The sequence below is a fragment of the Crocodylus siamensis genome, chromosome 4 (assembly GCF_052110815.1).
Source record: "Crocodylus siamensis isolate JL-2025a chromosome 4, ASM5211081v1, whole genome shotgun sequence".
Lineage (NCBI taxonomy): Eukaryota > Metazoa > Chordata > Crocodylia > Crocodylidae > Crocodylus > Crocodylus siamensis.
The window spans coordinates 153,314,564-153,329,575 of NC_143398.1; the positions used below are offsets into that span (position 1 = coordinate 153,314,564).

The 15,012-nt window shown below is 53.3% G+C and overlaps 1 protein-coding gene across 7 annotated transcripts in view; it reads left to right on the plus strand.

The window, feature by feature from the left end:
• The window catches only part of MPP2 (MAGUK p55 scaffold protein 2), a 45,077-nt gene extending 30,625 nt beyond the window's left edge, over nt 1–14,452 (plus strand). For all 7 annotated transcript variants that reach the window (XM_090044256.1, XM_090044252.1, XM_090044253.1 and 4 more), the window contains 7 exons: nt 1,444–1,575; nt 1,963–2,068; nt 2,381–2,449; nt 2,815–2,976; nt 4,776–4,978; nt 6,115–6,243; nt 7,448–14,452. In XM_090044256.1, the coding sequence (XP_089900382.1) occupies nt 1,444–1,575; nt 1,963–2,068; nt 2,381–2,449; nt 2,815–2,976; nt 4,776–4,978; nt 6,115–6,243; nt 7,448–7,624 (978 nt within the window). In that variant the 3' untranslated portion in view covers nt 7,625–14,452. The remainder of the gene's footprint in view (nt 1–1,443; nt 1,576–1,962; nt 2,069–2,380; nt 2,450–2,814; nt 2,977–4,775; nt 4,979–6,114; nt 6,244–7,447) is intronic.
• The last annotated feature ends 560 nt before the right edge of the window (nt 14,453–15,012 follow it).

Genomic DNA, 15,012 nt, shown 5'->3' on the forward strand with positions numbered 1-15,012 from the left:
GAGCTGAGGTTATTTTTCACCATGTCCATTACTTTTCACTTGTCAATGCTGAAATTCCTCTGCCACTTCATTGCTCACTTGCTTTGCTCTGGGAGACCTTCCTGCAGCTCTGCACTATCAGCTCAGGATTTGACAGGAACAATTTAGCATCGCCTGCAAACTTTGGGATTTCATTATGCACTCCCCGGGCCATATGTTGAAGGAAACCAGCCACAGCACAGATCCCTGGGGGATCCCACAACTGACCTTCCTCCATCTGAAAAGTGACCATTTGGCTTAACCCTTTGTTTCCTCTCTTTGAACCAGGTTCTGATCCATGAGAGGACCTTCCCTCTAATACTGTTGCAACTCTGTTTTTAAAAGCCTTTGCTGAGGGACCCTGTTAAAAGCTTTTTGACATTCCTGGGGACACCTGCCCAGATCTATGCCTTTCCCAATCCATCTGGTTCCATGCTGGATCCACCTCCCCTCCTCTTGTCAGTAGGTAGCTGCAGTACTGTCTGGGAGGAGCTGATGGGCAAGGGGAATGTAGGGCTGCCTGGATGCACAGAAGGCAGAGGTCACCTGTCTTTGTCCTGAGACATTCTGGCTACTCCCTCCTGGGCTTCCTCCTTCTCCCCCCACACCTGTGGCTATGGACAAAGCAGAATCTGTCTGCAAACATGGGGGTTTTCCTACCTGCTGCCCATGGTCTCACTGTCTGTGTGCTGGCTGGGGACTGGCTGCAGGTGGCTGCAGAAGGCAGCCCTTGTTTTCCTCCCATCACTCTGTGCTTCAGTCCTGTGTGAAGGCCCCAGGAGAGGTATGTCTGACCCTCCTGCCTAGCTCAGCTGGTGGTGGAGCTGTATGGTGTATTGGTTGATATGCTCACATGGGGAACAGCACAGAGCACCCCCACCCCTCTCCTCACTTCCTCTGTGGCCTGTCACAGCCTCTCCCACCCTTAGGGCCTTACTTGTGCTAGCAGGGGTCCATCCCTCAAAGAGAGGTGCATAATGTTTCCTTGGTGATTTGCACATCAGCTTGTACATGGGTTTTCACATAGCTGGATTATTATGTGTGGGCAGTATGTGTGTGGAGATGCACACATGCACAAAATTTGGTTACTGTGTATGCATAGCATGTGTGCAGATAGCGGGGTGATTGTGCATGCAGTTTGCATGATTGTGCACAGGTGCATGCCAGATTGGCCATTGTGTAAACAGAGCTTCTACCTCTGCACACACCTCATGCCCTGCCCCATTGGCATCCTTCAGGAATGGGAGTGCCTTGCTCTCAGTTGCAGGTTCAAGCTGTACTAGGCAGGGTGGGATTATCCCATTGCTTGGGGACTCAGCACCTGCACGAGGGACTTAGTTCTCTAGGGACCTTGGTGCTAGCCCTGGTGCTTGAAGCGATGGTGGTGTGTAAGGGGCCCCAGTGTCCACTGCCCTCTGCCCACAGGTGTTTGTGAAGGCCCACTTTGACTATGACCCCGCCAGTGACAACCTGATCCCTTGCAAGGAGGCAGGGCTGAAGTTCACTGCAGGGGACCTGCTGCAGATTGTCAACCAGGATGACCCCAACTGGTGGCAGGTAAGGGAAGCGGGGGGGTCACCAATGCATCCTGCACTGGTTCCCTGGCAGATGTGACCCTGGGCTGGCAGCAGCCCATTGCCTTGAATCTGCTTCTAGATCCTGGTGAGGATCAGAGGGAGGAGGCTGGTTGCTGAGACAGGCAGGGTTCATGCAGCCTGGTTCCCCTGACTAGGAACAAAGTGGGCTGCAGATGGGAACCTGGGGCTGCTACTTGTTTCATTACTGGGGCTGAAAGTCCTGCTGCTAATCAGCAGGGCCCTGTTGCTGGACAGGGCCCCATAAGGTGGGCTCTGGGGTGGGGCTGTGGGTTCCTTAGGGTGGGTGTCCCCTGGGGAAGGGCTGGGGGTGCCCCAGGGTGGCTCACCATGCGTGGGCATGTTGCAGGCTTGCCACGTGGAAGGCGGCAGTGCAGGCCTCATCCCAAGCCAGCTGCTGGAGGAGAAGCGAAAAGCCTTTGTGAAGCGCGACCTTGAAGTCACCCCCACATCCGGTACGAGGCCCCCTGAGTCCAGCAGACCTGGCCCTTGGTCCCCTATACTTTCAGTCGCAGTGGGGAGCCAGGTGGCAGTGCCCAGAAAGTGTATTAACCTGCCCTACAGTGGCATTCCCTCCCCCAGTGCCACTGGTGAAATGTAGGGAGGGAGTGGGGGGCCACAAGCCCTAGCTGTGTTCATACTCCTTCCCTGTGTAGAAAGCCCCTCACAATGGCAGCAGCCCAACCTGCATGGCAGTGCCTGATCCCCCCCTGCTCCATCACCTGGGCAGTGTGGTGCATGGCTGAGCCAGTCCATTCTCTGGACAGGAGCTCTGTGTGGCAGCATCAGTGGGAAGAAGAAGAAGAGGATGATGTACCTGACGACGAAGAATGCTGGTGAGTTCCCCAGCCTGCATTCCTATCTCTGCTGCCAGGCACTTGAGCTCTCTCAGCCTTCCCCCAGACCCATGCCCCAACCGTGTTTCACCCAGAATATCTCCCCTGATGCCCCACAGTGGGTTGATTGTGGTGCTGATGTCCCCCATACCAGTATTGGCACGATGTGTGTGTAGTGGCCCCCTACCCTTGTGCAGGAGCTGTTGCACAAAAAGTACCCCTGTAATGCAGCACCAAGCCCATGATGTCTCTGATGGGGCAGATGGGGGCACTGTGGGGATGTAATATCTCTCTCCTTGGCAGGGCAGAGGGGGCTCTGCATTTGCTAGGCTTGACTGTACTTCCTTCCTCCTTCCCCCGCTCAGAGTTTGACCGGCATGAGCTGCTGATCTACGAGGAGGTAGCACGCATGCCCCCGTTCCGCAGAAAAACCCTGGTGCTGATCGGTGCCCAGGGAGTTGGACGACGCAGCCTCAAGAACAAGCTCATCATGTCTGACCAGGCGCGCTATGGCACCACTATCCCCTGTGAGTATGGGCAGCCTGGGCACTCCCCCTCTGCCCCTTTCCTGATAGGTCTTCTGTCCAGGCACCACATTAGGAGGTGCTGTGCCACAGGGCGGTGTAGGGGATGCTCCCCCCTTCCAGTCAGCGCTGACCCTGAGACCCTAGGGCAATATAAGGGGTGCTGTGCTGCAGGTGGGGGCTCTGTGAGGGTGCTGCCTCCTCCTCATTGTCAGTGCTGACCTCAATGTTCCAGCCTGTACTATGGGACACTGTGCTGCAGGGAGCCAGCTAGAGACACAGTGAGACAGAACAAAGCCTTGCAGCACAGGGGAAACTGAGGCACAGAGAGGTAAATGGCTTCCTCAAAGTCCCACAGAGAGGCTGTGTCAGATCAGGGAGCTCTCCCAGCTTCTTTGCTGATACCCTACCCCCAGGTCTCCCTCCTCTTCAGGGCTGCCTCTCAGGGCCAGGCCCAGCCATGTGAAACAAAGTGAGCAAACAACTATATCCCCCACTGTGTCAGCCATCATGGAAACTTGCTGTTCTGGCAAATCAGAGCTACATCAGGTGCTGATGGACAGCTGGCTGCACTCCCATGTCTGCGACCTGAAAGCCCAGGACTAGCAAATGCTGGTTTCAGTCAGGGCAGGTGCATGCTATAGGTTACAGTCCCTCTCCGGTGGCGAGGGCTGTTAGTTATGGGGGATGACCAGTTTTTGGGACACGTGGCATTGTGGGAGAGTCTGTGTGTGCATTTCTGTGTTTGTGCATGCCCATACTTGTGTGTCGGTGTGTGAAAATTTGTGCATCTGTGTGTGCATATTACATGACTTCCTCCAGCTGGGTGTGTTTGTGAGGGACCCTGTGTGTCACAGTTGTGAACTGTGTGTGATGCGCATCTGTCTTAGGGTCTGCCTGGTGCAGGGTGTCTGGGGTGAAGGGACAAGGCTAACATGCTCCAAGGTAGCAAAAGGAAGGGGCTGGGCAGGGGGAGAGCTGGCATTGATGGGCACTGGGTTTAGTTGGTCATATTCATGATGGTGGATTAGGCTTTGGCAGTCTGCCCCTTATTTCCTGATTCTGACTCCTGGGCTGACCCTGCAGTGAGTACAGGGCCCTGTGACTCTTACGTGTCTGGGGTGTGAGATACAGGTACCAACCCTGGGCAGGCAGGTGCAGGAAGTTCACCCCACGCACAGCCTAAGCTCAGAGAGGTACAGAGGGATTTGCAGTTGACTCCAGGATGAACATGAGCCGCCAATGCAAGGAAGTGGATAGTAAGGCTAACTGCACCTTGTCGTGCATCTACAGATGCATCACAAGTAGGTCCAGGGTGGTGATCCTTCCCCTATATGAAGCATTGGTCAGGCCACAGTTGGAGTACTGCATCCAATTCTGGGCGCTGCACTTCAAGAGAGATGTGGCTAGCATTGAGAGGGTCTAGAGGAGGGCCACTCGCATGGTTAAGGGGCAGTGGGGCAGGCCCTACGAAGAGAGGCTAAAGGGCCTGAACCTATTCAGCCTCCACAAGAGAAGGCTGAGATGGGATCTGGTGGCTCTTTACAAACTTATCAGGGGAGACCAGCAAGAATTAGACCCTAAGCACTATGAAACTATGGTGCCAATCAGTGGGTCCCAGCACTGGGGCTGTGTGGGTCTGCAGTTCTGGTTCTGCCCCATATAGGATGGGTTATACATCTCAGAGCTGGTCTGTGAGTCCTAGCACTGGAGCTCTTGGGCCCTGTGTTCCCAGCCTGATCCCTATTTCTGAGTCCATGGTAGCCAGACTCAAGGCATGGTATTGGTGTCTCCCTTGGCAGACACATCACGGAAGCCCAAGGACAGTGAGAGGAATGGACATGTGTACTCTTTTGTGTCCCGGGGTGAGATGGAGGCAGACATCAAAGCCGGCCGGTACCTGGAGCATGGGGAGTACGAGGGCAACCTGTATGGCACCAAGATTGACTCCATCCATGAGGTGGTAGAAGCTGGCAAGATGTGCATCCTGGACGTGAACCCGCAGGTATGGGCCCTGCACTCCTGCATGCACTGGCGGGGAGCTTGGGGCTGTGCCATGACAGCCTTGGAGCTGAGCACTCTGCATCTGAGGCATGGGCTCCCTCCACCCGCCTGACCACAACACCCCACCATGACTAGGGAGGTGGAGGTGTAAGAGACCAGGACATAGGCAGTCTTGCCTAATGGTTAGGCTATTGCGGAAAAGCAGGGGCCCAAGGCTGGGTCAGAGAACAGAAGATATTATCAAAGCCAGAGGAAAATCCAGAGGCAGAGTCTACAACACAGTCCAGGGGCAGGATCTGGGATCAGCTGCCAAGTACCAATCTGAGGGACAATCCACAAGGCAAAGTCCAAGGGCACAGCTGAACCAGGGTCAGGAACCAGGAAACAGAGCCACAGGGAAATCCAAAGCAAAGTCCACAAATAAACCAAAACCAGGGTCAAGAGCCAGGAAAACCAGAGTGCCGGGATGGAACCAGGAGGCTTGGCACAGCAGAGCTAGGTCAGAATGACTGAGTGCCCTGCAGACCCAGGGCCCCGGCTGGTGCTGTATGGAGAGGCAGTGCTCCTAGGAGCCAATCAAGATGATCGCTTCCTACATGGAGTCCATTAGCTGAGGCTTACTGCAGGTGTGGCTCCTGAGGCACTTGGCCCAGTCTGGCCTGCCTGAGTGATCAGAGTCCCTGACAAGAGAACAGCTTGGCTTCTGTGGCCTCTCCTACACATGGCCTCTTCACTGAATCAGCGATACCTGGGGCACTTAGTTTACTGCAGTGCGGTCCAGAAGAGCAGGGCCCAGTCATGGGGCCAGATGCATCTGTCCCTCAAGACCTACTTGGACAAAGGGTGGGAGGGGAAACTGAGGCAGAAGTGGGGAAGTGACAGAGCCAGACTCAGGTGTCCTAATTCCTGGTCCCAGGCTCTGCCTGTGGGCCCCAGCTGCCTCCTCAGTGAACCATTTCCTCCAGGTTGTTGAAGCCCTGCCGGGTGGCACTGAGTAATGTCCCTCTGTGCCAGAACCAGTAGCCTAGGGTGAGTGGCCCTGGGTTCTGTCCCAGCAGTCACACTATCCAGCCACCCCCCCAGGCATGTCTGTTTAGAAGACTTCTGTTCTGAGAGGCTCTCCTGGTGTCTATCCAGGCAGTGAAGGTGCTGAGAACAGCTGAATTCGTCCCCTACGTGGTCTTCATTGAAGCCCCAGACTACGAGACGCTCCGAGCCATGAACAAGGCAGCGCTGGAGAGCGGTGTGGCCACAAAGCAGCTCACGGTGAGCACAAGCCAGCTCCCTCATCTTCTTCCAGACTGCTGCAGGGTGCCATGAAGGTAGAAACCACAGTGCCTTCAGAGGTAGCCTGTCCTCGGCCCATGGGGCACCAGCCATGGCCAAGCGAGGCCAGCCCCAAGTTCCTGGACATGTGTTGACATTCGCCAGTACCTCTGTGCACAAGTACATGTGCCATATGCTCTGAGTTAAGGGCTTCCTCCCTCCCTCTGTTCCTTGCTGGTATAGTCTGTGGCCCCTTTAGGCTGCAGAGCCCAGCTCCAGGATGGTCCCTTGATGGAGCCATCTCAGCCACCTACACAATGCAGTCCATGGCACTCCCTGTGGGATCCCTTCCTTCAGCTGGTACTACCACTTGCTATGGGGAATGGTGTCCCAGGAAGTTACCTTCTGAGCTCAGCTGCCCTCTGTAGCCAGGCTGCCTTGCCTCAGGCTATGGTTCTGAACTGAATGGGCTCAGGCTGGCATGGGTAGTCCCTTAGGGAGGCCAAAGGCATTGCCAGAGCCCTGATGGTGGCACAATAGGCATGCTCATGCCTAGGGGTCTTTGCTGGCTGCAGTGCCCTGGTGTGGTGCTAGTTGCTCTGGATGCCCAGTCAAAGTGAAAATGCTGGTGGTGAGTGGTCACTACATTCCCCTGGATTAACAGGCATGGAAGGGTGCTTGCCTCTGGCCCTGGCTAAACAGCTGCTTACTATTTATAGTAAGTATATAGCTTGGTAGTGCTGGGTGATGCTCTGTTGTACTAGGCACTGTGCAGGCAGCATGCTCTTACTGACTTAGCTCATTATAGTCTTCCCCCTTAAATTCTCCATCAGTGCTCAGTTGGGTACAGAATTCTTCTTGGCCTAAAGACTGAGTAAAGTTATTTCAAAGCATTAAAACAGCTGCTGTGCTCCTCCCCAGAAGTAGCTGCCTCTCAACTGTGGGATCCCTGTGTAAACAGCTGTAACTGCTCCATAGAGGCGGCTGCCTTTCAGGGTGGGTGAAGTAGTCCCTGCAATGCATGCGTTTTTGCTTATATTTGCAAAGAGCTCTCCCTGAGTTCTTTTCCAACCCCCTGCTGCCCTTGCTGCTGTCCTTCCCTCCTTCCCCACAAGCTGTAAGCTCGTTACCCTGCACACACAACTCAGGTAAGGAGCTGGAGTGCTGCAGCAGGGGGGCTAATGGGCTGCTTGTGCCTGGGCAGGAGGCAGATCTGAAGCGGACGGTGGATGAGAGCTGTCGGATCCAGCGCAGCTACGGCCACTACTTTGACCTCAGCCTCGTCAACGACAACCTGGAGCGGACATTTCAGCAGCTGCAGGAGGCCATGGAGAAGCTGCGCTCTGAGCCTCAGTGGGTCCCTGTCAGCTGGGTGTACTAGGCAGTCAGAGCCTGCAGTGGCAGCTAGTGCCTCTCCCTGCCTGACCCTACACTAAGGGCATTACTGACCCGCTGTTAACCTCCGTCCCCTGCCCACACTGGAATCGATGTCTCCAAGCCAAGGACTCCAGACCCCCTGTCTGCATCCCAGCCCTGTCCTCAGAGGAGCTGCTGTCCTGGGGGCTGCCACTAGGGTATGTGGGAGGGAGGGTTCCAGACACTTCTTTCCTGTCTCCTTCCCCCAAGTTGTAGCAAGTTTTGCTTGTTTTGGGCGTTCTTGTCAGGGTGCCCCCTGTGGAGGCCACTGCTGCCACAAGGGTGGGAGACGAGGCCCAGTGCCCTTTGGGGAAGGCTAGGGGTTGGATGGAGTGGGTCAGGGCAGCATGGAGCCAGCCAAGGAAGGGCAGAGCCCAAAACACAAAGCACAGCCACTTTAGGGCCAGGAGCAGGCACTGAGACACCTTCCAGCTCCCCTCATGGGGCACCCTTTAGCTCTCGTAGTGCCCAGCCCACTGCTGTCCAGCCTGATGTTGCCCAGCGGGAAAACCACGCCCTTCCACAATGGTACTGTGCCAGGGAAGTGGATGTTAGGAAGGCAGCAGGCGGCATGCTGCAGAAGGTGCATGAAGCTGGCAATGCCAGCTGTCTCTCCTGCCCTGCAGGTTCTCCCTGCCTTTGCTATCCAGTAGCCCTCCCTGCACAGCTCTCTCTGGCCACCTTCCCGGGAGCCTGAGCTACCCATCCTACATAGAGGGGCCTCCCTTCTGGCCACCTCTCTCTGGGCAGCTGAGGTGGCTCTCAGCTGGGCTTCCAGGACCATCTCCCCTTTCCAGGGTCGATCTCACTAGGAACCAAGTAGCAAAGGAACAAACTATGTTCTCAGACACCTTCCTTCACCTTTTCCCCACTGAGCCCAGGGGGGCAGGTAGTGGGTGGGGTAAGGCCACCTCCCATCCTAGATTTAGGAGTCTTTCTTCAGGAGTTGCTGGGCTTTGTAGCCCACTGACCATGGGGCGGGGAAACAAGGCCACATGTGACGCAGGCATGGGATGCTCAGCTGATTCCCTGGCCTGACTAGCAATCTTGTCCTGACAGAAGGTAGGGAAAAGAGCATTTGATTTCAGAGGAAAGGCCCTGGGAGACCAATCACACCCCCAGTCAGTGGCAGCCCCTAGATGTGCACCCTGGGGTGCTGTGTTATTGAGGTTGTGGGGCCCATGCCAGGAACAATGCTGCGAACAGTGACCAAACATTGCCACGTGCCCTGCCCTTGCTGCTCCTGGAGGAAGCCTGGTCCTGACTTCTCTGGAATGGGCCCATTTGGGATGATCCAGAGCCCCACCTTGGAGCACAGGCAGGGTCTTCTCCTCACTGGATTCCCCACCCAGAGGAACTTCCAGCTCACCCAGCAAATGCACAGCTATCTCACTGCCGAAAACTCACCGCCAGTGACTGACTGACCCCCTCTGCCCCTGCCTCCTGAAACATGCCTGGCTGATGGAGGGATGTTGCCTATGGTTTTCCTGATTGCACAGAGCTCCCAGTGATAAAGAAGTGGCCTGTCTCAGCTGGATATCATGTTGGGGTTGTTGCAAGGGGAGTTGTGGCACCTCTGAAAGTAAATGCATAGAGCTAAAAATGCAGCCCTGAGGAAGGCCTTGCAGTTCCAGCCCTGGAAGTCTGCTCCCAGCCCGCTTGGGCAAGTTGTGTGATGGTAGGCTTTGTGTGCCTCGATTTCTCCACCTGCTGTAGGGGCAGGGTGAAGCTGCATTTCCTGATGCCTATGGAGTGCAGCAGTGCTGTTTTGATGTTGGGGGTTATAGCTGAGTCATAGGGACCCCAAAGGCAGGCCTAATAAAGTGGCTGGGGTTTGTAAAGCAATAGCAAGGTCATAATTGCACTAAATCAAGACCATGGTGATTTTAAACAAACGCAGAGGACCCGTTTACAAAAACTGAGCTTGAAACCTTCCACACTCTTGGGACCCCTGGCTCTGCTTGCAGGGGGTGCAACTTTGGACAAAAATGTCTTCATGATTCAGAACCATGGCAAAGAGGTCAACAAGAAGATAGAGCAACCTGCCAGACCCAAGCACCTGCTTCCTCCTTCAGTGCCAAGTGACCCTGTCTCTCATCAGGTGGTGAGGCTCACTGCTCTGCTTCACTGTCACTCCTAGAGAAGTGCAAAGCCAGGCAGCTGAGCAGAAGGCTGGAGGGAGCATCAGTCATGCAGGGAGGGCAAACACTGCTTTAATGATTTTCATCTGGCACATTTCTGTAACACTCCCCGTGTGCACAGTTATGCCTGTCTTTGCTGACCTGCCCCCGGCCATTTGATTGACAGGGTTTTCTAGGCCAGGTGTCACCATCACTATTGCCCTGGCATGATTCCTGCAGCCCGTGGAGGGCCTAAGGTGCTGGGTGCTGCACAGATGCAGTCAGACCAAGCTGTACCCTGAGGCCCAGCTGGTCTGACTGGACAGGGAGAGGCAGGGAAACAGGCATTGAAAAAGGAAGGGACTTGCCAAAAGGCACACAGTAGCTTGCTGGCAGAGCCAGGAGGAGAACGCTGGTCCTATTCTGTCACCAATAGGCCATGCTCCCTCCCCAGGATTTCCATGGCTGACTGCTGGCCCTGGGGCCCTGCCTCCACTTCTAAGCCCTGGGCTTTGCATCTCTCATGCAAGGACTGACCACAACTACCTCATGCACCAAAGCAGCTCGCGTGGCATTGGCTGTCACAGGGCAGAGGCAGAGCCCAGACTGGGGCCTTGGCATGTGGGTGAGGAGGCATAGCTCGGTGCTCGTCACCTGCAACTAGCTTTCCAGCTTGTCCCTCACCTGGGGGTGTGAGGAGGCCCAGAAGAACCATCAGGCCCCAGACCCGGACCCTACTGGCACCAACATGAAGACTCCTGTGGACTCAAGTTGGTGTCAGGCTGGGGCGCTTGACTGGCAGTGACAAGGACCTGATCTTTAGAGGTGTCGACTATTTGGAGTCATGATTTCTGATCCCTCTGGCTGTCCAGTCTATCTGTTCACCCATCCCTCTCTCCCCATCTCCCTCCATCCAAGCATCCCCATGCATGTAGTCAATCTATCCACCCATCCATGTACCTTGCACCCGTTTGTCTGTCTACTGAGCTCCCTATCTTTCTCTAACCACTCGCCCATCACCCATCCAGCATCATATATACCCCTGTGAACATCTGTCTGTCTGGCTATCCAAGTAATCCTATATACTCCTGTACCTCACTTGCTTTCTGTCTGTCTGATTTCTCCCTCACAGTCCTTTACTGCATTCATTTCAAGTCAGGCACCCAACATGGGCCTGAAGGCTCAGCCACAAGTACAAGGAGGACTCATCTACCCTCCCCCTTTCACGCTGCAGGACTTCCTTCACCTTTCAGTGCACCACTCTGGGGGAGGAGTCCTCAAACTATCTTTGTCCATGCTCCAAAAAATCTCCCTTCCCTGAGCTATTTAAATGCCTACTCTCCAGCAATACCCATGCTCTACCCCCTAAACCATGTGCGGAGATCCCCTCCACCCGGTAGGGTGGATTTTAACCGTGTAAGATAGTAGCTGTAATTCTGAAAAGCTCATTTATGTACCGTGTTTTAAAGAAAACAATAATGCTATATATTTAAAGAGAAGAAACTTCTGTAGATACTTGTGTGTGTGTGTGTGTGTGTGTGTGTGTCTGTGTGTGATGAAATGGGGTGAGTGCAGAGACAGCAGTGCTCAAATAAAGCATCCCAGCTCTGGAAGGAACCATCTTAGGTCCCCCCAGTTCTGGACAGCCTGGATGGCGAAATGCAAATCTTGGGAGCCAGAGGAGGTTTCTTTGGGGCTTTTAAAATTTTTTTTTTGAGTGTGTTCAGTTGTTTTTCATGTTATTCTTCCTGAAGATTGTAAAAGATTGAAAGACTTGCAGCTGGGGTAATGCAAAGGGCTTGCTTTCCTGTGAAAGTCCACATGCTTGGCTCTTCAGGTCATCAGATCTCAGTAGCGAGTGTGGAGCTTTTGGGGATTGGGGCCTGTAACAGTTGTACTTGTTCTGGTGGGAAGTCAAGTGGTTCCTTGTCTCAGTAAGTAGTTTGTAAGTCTGTAGCGGAGCACAGGTGGTATGTGGGAACAGAGCTGTGAGCGAGGGGCTGCATCTTTAAGTGTACCCCCCATGAATGTTTGTCTCTGCCTCTGGACATCAGTGCATACGTGCATCTCTCTGGTTTTGTGTGTGCATTCCTACATGAGAGCGTTTCTGTGCCCATCCCAGTGTTTCCGGCTCACATTTTTATTCCAAGAATTATAGTATTTGGTGTCTTTCTCAACGCTCCAGCTCTGGAGTCGGAGGCCAAGACGAGAATCTCAGCTTTATTTATTTTTTTAAATAAGTTTCTAGTGCTTGTCTTTGTGGAGAAACACTTGCAAACCCAAACACCTTTTGGCAAGGATAAGGAGCCACACAACTACAAGTTTTAAAAACGCATCTTAAGTTCTGTAAGCCAAATCATGATTTAGAACATTTGGGGTTGGTAACCCTTAAGTCCGTGTGTGTGTGTGTACACGTGCACATATGCATGCACCCATATTCACATGCACGTGAGTATTCGTGTGTTGGGGGGGACCTCTGATGATAAGTCCCTTCTCTGCATATTTTACGCTTGGTCTCTGGAGTTGTTTTTCAGGGACTGTCTTTAGCCTCTTTCTTGCTTCCCATTGAAGAGTGGTGGTAACATAGATTCAGGACCTGTGCCCATTGTCTCTTCTGGATGTGTCACTAGGACACATCAGAGGAGACAGCCCTGCCAGGCCTGTGCTTGCAAGGGGAAAGACCTGTTCTTCCTAGTGTGTCCTAGGAAGACTAGTCCTTCCTAGTGAGTGTGGACTTTCTCTTCCCTTCCTCACTTCTCTGTGACGCTAGTTGTTTTTAAAACCTTTCTTTATAGATACTTCATGTCAATATTGAGTAGAACAGAGTTGGAAACTGGGCTTTTTTCCCCCTTTCCTGTCTTTACTCCTATTTTATTCTTGGTGACTTTTGGTCATTTGCTTACCCCCAGCCACTCGGTCCCCTGAGTACCTCATTCTCAGCCTTGTGTCTGGTGCAGGGCCAAGCTGCGTGGTGCCCTGGCGTGCTGGTGTAGCCGCGCGTGTGTATTAGAAGCTGACTAGAATCAGTTTATTAGTGCCATGTTATTTGTCCCTGCATCGTAGTAGAGTTTTTCCCAGTCACTTGTGTTCTAAGTCTGGCCTGCCCTGCCCACCCTCTGTGCTGCAGTCTTCTGTGTGTATAGTGTATGTGGATGTGCATGTGTGTTTGTGCACATATATGTAGCGGTCCTGATCCACAGGGCTTGTGATGATTCTGCTCCAACCCCTTGCCAGACTGGGCGGGTGGGGATGGAGATGACCCATTTACTGGGTGGATGATAGCAAACCTAGTTTGTAGCTGGGGTTGGGAAAAGGATCCAGACCCCTCCACCCCCCGCATTTTTCCCCAATCCAGTCGATAGCCTGAGCCTGGGAGGTGCCCATCTCTCAGCAAAGTCAATAGGAACTGAGGATACTCAGACCCTTGTTAGAGGTGCTTGGTGCCCAGCCTCACTAGGTGCTATCATGGGGTTGGCTTGTTGAAACACCCCTTCCTGGGGTTCCCTCCCCTTCCTCCCCAGTGGTGAGGTAGAACTAGGTGATGGCTGGACCAAGGGAAACCTAGATGTGGACAGTGAATGAGACATTTTCTTTCCTAGCAAGCCTGGCTTTTGCCCTCAAGGGACCATCACGGCCTATTTCCAGGTGATGGGGTCATCAGGGGGAGGGGAAGTTACCTAGAATCCACAGATGGCTGCATGGCCCCCTCTGCCCCTCCTGTTCCTTATGTCCGATACAGGAAAGCAGAGGGTCCCTTGTTATTTTCCCAGCAGTCAGGCCATTGAATTTGGCTTGGTTGTGGGTGTCCCTGGGAGAATGTTTGGTCTGGTTCCCTGCTTCCATGGGTGCTGGTTGTTCCCATCAGGGAGGTCAGTGCTGCCCATTCCTCACAGCCATGGTCTGTTGTGGGTTTTAGCAGCTTGTCCATGGATTTGTACCACAGCGCTTTGCTAGCGGCAATCCCAATGGAGCAGGTACCTCCAACACTAGCACCTGCCCTCCCCCCGTATGAACGTGTCTCCCTTCTCTTCAGGCAGTTTGGGGTTGGATTATGCCCCTATTCTACCATAACGCCTGTTTGGGAGCTGCTCGTTGCCAAATTGGGGGAAGGCTGGCATTGATATTGATGCCTGGAGGCATCAAGTAAGTCCTTAACCCTAAGATATTGCTGGGCCTCTGCAGAGGGTGCATTTCAGCAGGATTTATCACAGTCTGGGTGCCACATATGGGCAATGCCAGGGGCAGCCTGACAGAAAATGGAGCACCCATGACCATGGCTACAAAATGCACATGTTGTGATTCTCTACTGGTGCAGACCAGTCCAGTTCCATCCCCTTTCAGCAGAACATGGACTGTTTACACCAGGGAAGGTGATTGAAAATGAAGAGACCCACATCCACCACCCATCCTGCCCTGTCTGTCTGTCCCTTCACATCTGTTTGACTGGCGTGATGAATGGTAGCGTTTTCTGCTCCTCTCCTTATTTTTAGACTTTTTTTGTACTCTTTTATATTCTTAGTCCCTTTCTCAGCTGTCTATTTAGAGTCTCCCTCCAGAGCTCTGTTGATTTTGTTTCTGAGATAATTCTTCCCCCCGTGCCCCCACCTGCCAGTGAGAGTGACCCCTTTTGTTACTTTTATTAAATATAAAGGAAAAAACAACATAAAACCTTGGATGCTATGTCTCTGTGGGTTTTTTTGGCTTGTGGTCCTGGCTCAATTGCTGGTGAGTTGCCTGCTGGATATATAAAAACCCCCCCTCAAATCCACAAAAATAAAACCCTACCAAAAGTGATCAATTCACTGTACACACTGTTCCCTGCAAGTGGAGAGAGAAAACAACCCACCTGCAACAGATGTCACTTGTGGCGATTAATTCATGGCTGGCAAGAACACAAGACTTTGAACAGCTGAGGGTAAGGTGAGAACTGTGAGGTTTTTCAACTCTGCCAGCAATGCATTTGTCTCACTTGGGTTTTGAAGATGGCAGATATCCTCCAGCATTTGTGGCATGTGGGAACAGATTGTGGGGAATCCTCTTGCTGGGAAAAAATGAGTGATTTTTTTTTTTTTTTCCCCTCCCATCTGTAACATGGAGGTAACATGCCCTAGCCCTAGATGTAGCCTGGGTTCATTTCTGACGTACCCCCCTGGGATGTTTCCACACCTTTGGAGCACCCTTCTGCCCCAAGCCCCACTCTGCCATCTACTGCTTGACCACTAAGAACCAGCTT